General features: G+C 46.9%; 1 protein-coding gene across 1 annotated transcript; it reads left to right on the top strand.

Moving 5' to 3' along the window:
• Positions 1-1328: 1328 nt before the first annotated feature.
• LOC125691341 (uncharacterized) lies at positions 1329-7942 on the top strand. Its single transcript, XM_048940608.1, has 3 exons — positions 1329-1531; positions 4913-5591; positions 6909-7942. Exons 2-3 carry the CDS (start codon positions 5543-5545, stop codon positions 7940-7942), a joined length of 1083 nt encoding a protein of 360 aa, XP_048796565.1. The 5' UTR covers positions 1329-1531; positions 4913-5542.
• Positions 7943-10765: the final 2823 nt, after the last annotated feature.

The raw sequence follows: 10765 nt of genomic DNA, 5'->3' as shown, positions 1-10765 counted from the left end.
TTTAAATGAAAGCTCTGACCTTGATAACTTGAATGCATGGTAGAATTCAAAGTGAATTAAAACTTGTTTAAGATATAGTTATATAGGATTTAATGCAGAAAGACATTTTAGAATATGGTTCATATGAGAAGCACTACAAAATTTAATTGCATATTGATGTATCAATCAAAACTGTATATTACTGTAATTAAAACAACCTTCTAAATACTTCACAAAACCATGAATGGTTAGTAAGTTCAAAAGCAAGTGACAGTAGAAAATTCAGACAAAGCATGGTTTTGTTCTTTCTTTTGCTAATGTAGGTATCTGTTTTAGTGAATTGTTCCTCGTGTGCCTGCATGGTTTTAGTCTGACAGCAGGGATGATGGAGAAGTTTGCTAACAGCAATTATCTCTCAAAATATATGGTGTGCAATTAAAAAAAATCAAAGCGAAAGAACAAATGTTCCTGCTCATTTCCCCAAACCATGTGTGTAGCTTGAGGACATTTAGCACAAACTGAAGCCTGTTTTATAACTGTCCATATATACATGTATAAAATATATGTGCATGTGTTTATATATATATATGTGCATGTGTTTAGTGTTATGCACGTCGTAAGACTTCACATGGCATTCCCTGAGTTGCCTCATGAGCATGGGATTTGTTTTCATGAGGATATAAAAAGCTTGTAGGGAAAACCCTGCAAGAATCCATTATCTAAAGTAATAATAAGGTTGGAGTTCTCACTCTCCAATGGAACTCACCTCTACACAGAGATTTTCAGTTTTGCAGTTTTGCTCTCTCTCTTTCAACTCTTTCACGCATGCATGCAAACAGGAATACTCTCCTATACATGACTCCAATTATTTGGTACCATTCCTCTAATTTTAAAACACCATTCTCTCTCCTCTTTTGAATAATTTAATGTGAATGTCATATGCAAACCGATATTATGCACTGATGTAATATGTGTGTTTGAATCTTTGCAGGGTTGATTCATAAAACAACTGGGGGCAGATTGTAGCATACCGCAAGCTGACTGTGAGCTGACTGTGTATCCTCAACTTTGCTTCTTTGCTCAGCAGTCATCAGGAAATTATTCAGAGGTACGTGAAAGCCAAAAGTATGGTGAACTGGATCAGTGGAGACCATTGATTTCTTTTTACTGATTGACTTTTGAATTCCAAATAAAAAATTCATTCTTTGCAACTGCATTCGTAAGATGTTTACTTCTGCTGCTCTTCCTTTGATTCAGTTTTTTTTGAGGAAAGCAAGAACAAGTGGATGCTGATCAGCTCAACACCCAAATAGCACAGCATCTCTGGGAGTTTTCCCTGGCAGCAAAATGTAGCTGAGTCTCTTGCCCATGGCAGGTTGTTCTGTTGATTAACATGACCTTTCTTTTTTTGCTTCAGCACTCTTGGATCTTTTTTTCCTCTCAAGCTTCTCTGAAGTACAGCTGCTGCCAGAGCACCACATTTTCACACTTATGAGTCCATACCCCTTCAAGGACAGTGGGAACACTGCAGAAGAGTAATTTGTATGCTCAGGTAACTTGTATAACTTGGAGCTGCATCCTGAGAATACACAGAGTGGCCTTTGGGAGACGATGCACTGGAGTTTTACTGGATGCAAGAAATCAGAATGGCTTAAAGTCAAAGAGGATCTTGCAAAAAAAATGGCACTGGAGTAAACACCCCTTGCATTACCCATCTGTGTGTATAACCTAAACTGTTGCTGAATTGCTGTGGTTTCTCACAGAATAATAACAAGCTATGTGTCCTTTCTTTCATTTTCCCCTCTGTGCATCTTTCACTTCTTTTTCCTCACTTGCAACCACAGTTCATTTTTCTCTTCTTATGGTTGTTACCTTATGCAGGAGAAGAAAACATGTCATTTCCAGGATAATTCTAACCATGGCATTTTGGTCAGTGTGTAAAATGGTCCAGATCCCTTGGGTGTCTTCAAGATGCTGCTGTGAAAAAGTGCTTATTTGGGCTTTGCTTGCAGTCTTTGTGGTTCCACCTGGGAAGCAGGTACCTGAGGTTTGCTCCTTGTGTAATTTGCACAGAGGAGCTGTGCTAACAGCCCATGCAGAACGTTGGGGGATCAGATAACACCTTTCTCATTCCATACTCATCAGGGAAAGGTAATGTTTCCCTCTGGATTTCAGAACTGTTTTTATTACAGTGTCTGCAGATTGGGCTGATTGCAAAACCAAGTGGAATGATGGAAAACAAAGACACCTCTCTGGCCTTTAGAAGCAACAAAGAAGCTGCCACCTCGAAACCATCAGGGATGTGTACCTTTTTCTCCTGCTTTGAGCCAAAGGGCAGTTACTCTCCTATTAGCTTTTCTGTGAGCTGACTTTCTGTTTATTGATTTTATGACCTTTCAGGCACCGTCTGTCAGTCTTCTGCACTGACAGCTTTACGAGGATCATTTGTATGGTCAGAGCTCAGAAAATCTGTCTATTTTTGGTTCTTTCAGAGTTGGGCAGATTCATAAAATCCTCTGGGCCCGGATGCTGATATCATTTCTCACCTCCAGTAGCACTGTGCTTTGCAGGCCAAATCCGTGCAGCTGCTCTGTGAGCCTGAAGAATTCAGACCACAGAATTAGCCTTTGGGGTCCACTTTTGCTCTCAGTGAAGTTCAGGAGGAAAGTCCTCCAAGGTCACAGTAACTACTTGAGTGCAAACTTTGGTTCGTGCACTCCTCTACGGAAATCTGACTGCATGCTAATGATGTTGAATTCTGCATCTAAAAATAGCTTCCTTTGTGCAAATGAGAGGTTTGCTTTGTTCGTGTTTGTTCCTCTGTCCCTGACTGATTGTTTCTGTCTGTCAGTAGCAACAAAGCCTCATTGTTCTGGTGCTCTGACTGAGACCATTAAATGGATCTTATTTGCAGAAACTACTGAGCCTCCAAGCCCTTGAGATGCCTGCCCTTTGGGGCTTCACCTTGGATGGCCAAAATAGTGGGAGCCGCACCCCCTCCCTGCAGCAGTATTGGGCTGGGATGCAGCTTTCTGCAACTTGGTCATTTGAGCCCACCTAGTTTGTGATTGTCAGGGAAGCAGAGATAGTAGATTGCTCTTCAGATTTTCATCTTAGCTTTTCGCTGAAAATAATGCCACGTCTTTGCCAAGTGATCTCTCACTTTCCTTTGTTTTTTTCCTGCTGGCCATTTATCCTCCATTCACCGGCCTCACAAACAACCTCATTTTTCATCCCTACTTCTCCATTTGTGGACACTTCAGGCTACTGCCTGTTGTTCTTCCCCAGCAACAAGCTCATTCGCATTCCATATTCAAAACCCACAACATGATCCATTGAACAGAAAAGTGCTTTTGCTTTGCACTGTTTGTTTGAAACAGTCCTGGAGATGACATTACAAATGAGCTCCTATATCCCAATTGCTTTGTCCTGCTTAGCAAATTCAGTAGAAAATGGCAAGGAAGGAGCTTTCAGTTTGAGGGCAATCAGCTGCTTCTCTTCCTGCTGATGTGATGTCTTTGCTCCCCTCCTGTTTCATGGGAGGCACCAGTTTCAGTTTTTAAGTTCATGGGGGAGGTTTTGAAAAGGGCAGTTCATCACAGTTTCCGAAAGAGAGCAGAATAGAGGTGGTCTTCAGGAATGAAAAAAAGGGGCTGAATTGGTTCAGCCACACTCACAGATAATCCAAAAGCATGATTTTCTCTATTCTGATGGTCAAAGTGAGTCTGACTTTTCAAATGTATTGTATTGGTTTTGCTTGCTTCAGCAATATTGGAAGTGCTGAAGCAAATATCACAAGGAACATCCTTGCCCAGGTGTCTCCAGCCAGGCTGGGCACAGGAAACAAACTGTGAGAATCCTGCTACATTAGTTTTGCTGTTTTCAGAGGTTCTAGCCTGTGTGTCATTCAGATCATTGATGTTAACAAGGAAATTAACTCGTTATCTAAATTATTTGTTTATCCTAAAACCAGATAGGTGACTGCTTTTGACTCACACCAAGTGGGAATAACCTAAGGTCATCCAAATATCAATTCCTCATCCTTAGATTAATGTGATGATATTGCCTGGATGTGCTATCTGTTTTAACAGATTTTCTCAGTTTTCTTTTAGCTTCAGTCATATTCTACATTCATCAAAGTCTCAGTCAAGCCCACTGGCTACTGACGTCATGTTCCCATTTACAGAGCAGGGAAATAATACCATGTGGGTTAAAACGTCATTTTGAGACATAATGGGTGTCAATATTTATCATAATAGAGGGTATCATATGCTTTAGCACTTACAGTGGTTACTATAGTAATTCAAAATACCCTAGATCATATCCTAAAAATGGCTTTTTTAAAAGTTCAGAAAAAAAGGATTTTAAATATGATCTTGAGAAGAAAGCTGTCCTCAGGAGTGAGATCATATCCTTCCTAGCACTCAGGGGAGTTCATTAGCACAAGTTTGTTACCTGCACGTTTATGGGGGCCACTCTTTCCCCAGTACTGCTCATCTAGCAAGGGGCTCACCTGCATGGGGGAAAGCTGCTCATGCAGAGTCACTACAGTTGTTTCTTATGGTGTGGCAGACAGATTATGAAGAAGCAAAAGGTGTGCATGGTTAACAAGGACAAGAATTTTCTGGAATAGTGATTTAAGATAGATTTCTGAAGATATTAAGAACTGTTTAATTTGAAATGTGCAATATACTGGCTTCAACAGAGTGGAGTTCTAGTCTCCTAAAATCAACTGGAGTACAGAAAGCTGAATCTCAAAGCAGACAAATACAGAGAGACTACATGAAGGAATCAGAAGGGTATATATTTTTTTTACAGCAGTAGTGAAATTTAGATAATACTTGTGGCTGGTTAGCGAATGGTGAAATAGTGTTTTGTAGCTGAGAATTTTCTCTATTAAATAATGTTCTTGTGCTTTTTGTATCTGTGACAGTTTTCATGGAAAAAAGTAGGAGGCACTATTTTCGGAGCGACCCACACACTACCATATGCATGGTTCTCTGCCTTAGAGTGCTGTCTCTGAAGAAGGGCGCTATCCCAGCAACTCCCTTTTCAGCAAGGAAATTAAATGGATGTTCCAAAAAGGGAGCAATTTTCCAGCATTGTTCAACGGAAGACCAAAAGGAAGCCCATGTTAAACACTGATTTGCAAACCAGCCAATTCAAAACCTCTCAGTACTTCTAATATAGACAGTCGCAAGCTGAACTGCATGGCGTCTTGGCTTGTCAACAGGAAAACAGAAGTCCTTCATTTCACGGAGCTGCACGCCTACTGCATTACCTAACACCAAATACATCACGTACCATCTAGTTTATCATCTGACTTAAATTTGAGATACCACACTCAGGGCAGCACTGAAATGATAAAAGTAAAAAGCCATGAACAAAAAGAAGAATGTGATTTTCCACGCCAGTGAGCAGTACAAGTGTGCAGTATCAGCGTACAGCAAGTGCAGTTAGGTTGTTAGACAGAAAAAAATAGCAACAAATATGAGCAAAATTTTTTGGAGTGCTGCTGACACGCGTGCAGCAGGTGAGGCCGGCGCACGGTGATGAGCAAGCAATGGACGGCGACATCGCTGTGGGATGGGTGGTGATGTCACCCAGTGAAGGTGAGCACTGGCGACACGGCCGAGCCGTGGTTTGTGACGTCTCCGTGCGACGCATTGTGACTGCTTGGCCCACGCTGCTTTAACGCGGGCGCGGCAGCCCGGCCCGGCAGTTTGTGCCTGGCCTCCGACCGAGCGACTGTGCGAGGACTGGAGTGTGGACAGGGCGAGTTTTGGAGCTGAAACGTGCTCTGGGTGCTGCTAGCGCAGCTCTCAGACGCCGTCTCAGAGCCACTTTGCTGTACCCCGACCCTGCTGGCAGCAGGCAGCCGGGACATCGCGGAGAGGCGCGTGCAGCAGCGCAGGTAGGCAGCGTGGCAATGCCTCACGCTGGCAGCTGGAGGGGGATTCTTGAGGGACCCTCCCCAGGCCGGCCCATGCCCGTGGGGTCTCTTGTCTTCCTCCAGCGTGACGCCTGCTGTCACAGCATCTCAGCTGGGGAGCACATCGTCATCTCCTGCTCTCCCATGCTCACCGCAACTGGTGGAAGCATGGAAGTGGCATTAGACAAACATTGCCCATAGGCTTGGAGAACTGGGACAGCGTGGATGCACCATGCCATGCTGCCACCAGTTTTGTTTCCACCGTACCCAGCTATGGACTAGCAGCAGGCCCCAGTGACCACTCTGCAAACAGGGCGTGCAGTCCATTATCCACACAGTATGGGCAGACAGCAACTGTGAGGAGCCGGTCCTCAGCCCAGCCAAAGTGGGATCCATTGCTGCATATTGAACCTGTCAAGCTTAGTCATGGCATCTTGTGGCACCAATTAATCACAGGTTGGCTACAAGTTACATGGGCAGTAGAAACGTGCAATTTTTATTTTCCCAAGTCTATCACTGTTACAAAGGAAAATCACGGAATGATGGTGGGCAATGGAGGCCCAGGCTGGGGCCCCATCACATGCAATGATGGACAGTGAGGTCACCAACCAATTTGTTGTGATGTCAGCAATGGAGATGACTGTGACCTCGCTAGCCTTTCCTGTATAGATCTGGGCTCTGGCAGAGGCCAGCACTCGTGCCTGGACTCCAGTTGAGCATAGCTGCGAGACTTGGAGCACTGAGCGAGTTGGTTGTGTTGAGCTGTGGGGCTGCTGGCACCAGTTCTTGGTGCCCGTCCCACAGTATCAGCAGCGTTTCCCCCAGCCCTGCCTGCCTCGGGCAGCTGGGGCCGCACAGGGTGCGTTTGTAGCGGCAGAGGTGAGTGGTGCAGGACATCACGGCCCCTGCAGCAGCTGGTGGGGAACAGGGACCGGGAGGGTTTGCTGCTGAGGGACCGGGGCAGCAAGTGACCGCAGGCTCTCTCTCTCTTTTGCAGTTCGTAACACCTTCTGCTTGCTGCAGCACCAGCGAGGGGAGCAGCTTCCCGACCTCAGCTCTCCCCAGCCCACCGCACAGCCCGGGGCCATGGACGTGGCATCCGACTGGGTCTGCCCCATCTGCGGGCAAATTCGGGAGGATGTCACCTACATGACCCCCTGCCAACACCAGCTGTGCTACGGCTGTGCCATCTGGTGGGCCTACAAGAAGCCGAGTTGTGCCGTATGTGGGCACGAAATTACAACCATCCGATACTCGGTGAGGTCGGATGATGACTTCCTCGAGTGTGCTGTCCCGCAGCCCGCAGCGCACTCAGACCAAGATCAAGGCCTGCAGGAGGAGCAGGGGCCTGCAGAGCCGGTGCTCATCCCACCTGAGCACAACTTTCCAGCCGAGGTCTGGGCTGCATTTTTCAGGGAACATCAGGGAGACCTCGAACCCCTGCTCCAATGGCTGCAGGAGGAGATCCAGCAGCAGTCCAGCGATGACTGGTGGGAAGTCCATGCGGGACAGTGGACCACCATGAACTTCCTCTGTGAGCATGGACTGGACGAGGAGGCCTTGCTGCAGGCGCTGCAGCCAATCACCGACGGCGATGTGGTGCCCTTCGTGAGAAGGCTCATCGGCACCGCAGCAGCCCTGTACGGCCCCACGATCCGCCACGAGCTGGACCACCGGGACAGCCACGCTGCTGGAGGACGGGAGGACAGCCCTGCAGCCAGCACCATCAGCAGCACCTCCCATCTGGAGCCTTCCACCTCGGGCCCAGGCCGCTCCACCAGCCCCGCAGGGCGCAGCGCCGAGGAGCTGCCCGGCAGCTCTCCTGGGGGACCCGGGCGCCCCAGCACCGCCACCGCGCCCTCAGCGGAGGAGCCCCAGGAGGAGCCAGGGCAGGCGGCGGCAGCGGGCCCCTCCACCCAGGGCAGGGACCGCTCGCGTGGGGGGCCCCAGCGCCCCCCAAAGAGGAAGGCCAGCAGCAGCCGCCAGGACTCGTCCCCACCCCGCAAGAGGCGGCCCCGACGGCGGCACTAGGCCGGCACCTCACTGCCGTCAGAGCACGGCTCCGGCGGGCCGGGAGGACGACATCTACCTCTCGGCCTGCTGCTTGCAGACTAAATAAATAAAATGAACATCTGTTACAACAAAGAAGAAAAAGTCTCTGTGTTATTGACCAGGCCGTTGGCATTGCTGTCCCTACCCATCACGCTTCCTCCATATTCCGCTCCTTGGGGAGGGCGTAGAAACACAACCTTATTTCCACCACCAGGAATTGGCACTCATGGCAGTGCTAACAAAACACGTGAGGGCTTCAACAAGTCGGAGATGGAGCACAAGTTACTGCAATGATCCCGCCATTTAAACGAGCGGGGGGAAGGGCAAATTTCTGCCCCTGGGGCGGAACACCTCCGGGCCACACCGTAGACGGGGCCACCCAGCTGGACAGAACACAGGAGTCCTGCCGGACTCTCGGCTGAACTGGCAAGGAGCTCTGCCCGCAAAGGTGAGTGCTGAGCTGGGCTGCACGAGGTGCCAGCGTGCTGCCAGCGTGCAAAGGGCGCTGATCCTGTCCCTCTGCTCAGCTCTAAGGAGGCTGCAGCTGGAGCGCTGGGCCCAGCCATAGGCTCCCCAGTGCAGGGGAGAGCTGCCCTTGATCATCTTGCACATCCTCAGCCCTGGGATGTGCTAACTGTCTCTGTCCCAACTGCCCAGGGATTGCTCGGCTCAGTGCTGAGTTTGGAGGATAGTGGGGCTTGCTGTGAGGAGCAGGGCTTCTCCCCAGCCAGTCTACCATGGAGGTGTGACACTCCCTCATATGTTTTCAGTAGGAGGACAAAGCCGAATTCTCTATTTTAAGAGCAGGCATTCAATTTGTCTGGCTCAGCTTTTCAATCCAAAGTTCATGCTAAATACAACTCAAAATACCAGAGGGTGCTTTGCTATCAGGAATCTGCTTTCCAAAAGTATTTACCAAAATGTTACACCAACCTTTGTAAGTGATGTAACTTCAAAAACAACCATTTCAGCAATTTTAATGACTACCATAATTCCAGAAATAGTTTACATTTTCTGTAGAAAATAGACATGAAAAAAGTCAAAGGATTTTCAGACTTTCAAAACCACACTGCTGTTGTAAGTATTCAAACAAATGTAAAGGCACTGATTTCCACAAGTTTATTAGTTGAATAAATGTTGGAGAAAATTTCTCCGGAACATCATACAAGGAAGAATTACACTGTAATTCTATTTTGTTTACTGCATTTTACCAGGGGAGGGGAGAATACAGTCTCTAATTTTTTCTGAAAATAAACATTCTAAAAGTTTGAATTGGATTCCCATTTTAAAAAGCAGCATGATCATATTCCTTATCTCAAGATAAGGAAAAGACAAGATACAAGGGCCAAAGTGGAAAGCACTTTTTTTTTCTCCACTTCCCTTGAACCAGTGGGTGACAGAACTACATTGCTAAGGTTACTTTTGTATTTCCATACTGCCTGACTGCAGTGGTTTACAAAACTCCTTTGGAATGACAGCAGAAAAACCAAGAATACTTCAGGGGCGGAGCGACTTCGTCCTCTCAGCTCCAGAAATATTGGGCTGCAATCAGCAGGGAAATCTTCATCCCAATACAAACGTATGCATCATAATAACAAGAAGTATTCAGAGCAGGGCTGTCACGTTCTTCGTTCCTTAAAGAAGTCTGTTCCTTTCAGCTCTTCTGGCAGATAGTCCTGCTCCACAGGTTCCTTGTACATGGGGTTATACTTGTAGCCTTTACCACAGCCCAAGTCCTTCATGAGCCTCGTCGGGGCGTTTCTCAGGTGCAGTGGAACTGGTGGTAAAGGTCCTGTGTGCATCCTGACATTCTTTGACATTGCCATATGCCCTGTACACCTCTACAGACTTTGGTGCTCTTCCAAAATACATTACACCTTGTGCTAGATTGACCTTGAAACAAGAAAGGGGAAATTCTGCTATTATGCTTAGTAAATTAGTTTTCCCTCTCAGCTTTTTGCCACTGTTTTGTTTTCAGGTCCATCTCCCTGCCTTTTTTCTTCATGCCCCTTCCCCCTCTCCCAGGGTGTGGGTCTTCTGCCCCAATTAGTCACAGAATCGGGCTGAACCAGCCCAGAAACCACTGACATTTTAGTAGGTCCATTGAATGGGAAAGATGTACTTTAAGAACGAGCCTCTTGGTACTCTCTGAGAGCTTTGTTAGAAAGCTTATCTGAACTGCAGGACTTGTATTGCAAACAAGGCCTTGAAGTCCATGCAGATTGCCAATACTCTGTGAAGTTTATAAAAATGTATTCGCTTTCTCTGGTAAAACTGTTCTTCAAATTCCTATCTGGTATCTGCATAAAGTGTGGTAAGAATGGGACACTGAAAGGTACATCCTGTAAGTTATGTCTCCTGTGTATGTAATGCCTCCTACTTGATTGTGTTGGCCCAGGAAGTTAGAGGTGGGCATTGGTAGTATGGCAGTAGGGATTGAACCTTCCCACCAATACTCCATTACATTTTGTTGCTCTGTGACAGCAGGCATCAGAGGGGCAGTCTGACCAGTGTCTGACGTGGAAGTGTGTATGACTGATGTCACTGAATTCCTCCATGTGGAAAAAAAGGCATCCACTGACACTCATTGTCACTTAATGAGTGTTTATGGGCAGTAAAGAGTGGATGTGAGTACAGTGAGGCTGCAGGTGGTATATTTCAGCAGTGGCAACAGCACTGTGAGATACAAGCCATGTGAGGGATGGCCGTGTTCAGCTGTCAATAGTTTGATATGAAAAGTGTCTCGATCAGAGAGAAAAGTCTGGACAAGTGCAAGACAAGATGTAGCTGGAAGCTAAAATT

This window comes from Lagopus muta, chromosome 3 (assembly GCF_023343835.1).
Source record: "Lagopus muta isolate bLagMut1 chromosome 3, bLagMut1 primary, whole genome shotgun sequence".
NCBI lineage: Eukaryota > Metazoa > Chordata > Aves > Galliformes > Phasianidae > Lagopus > Lagopus muta.
This window is presented reverse-complemented; position numbering and strand designations above follow the sequence as displayed.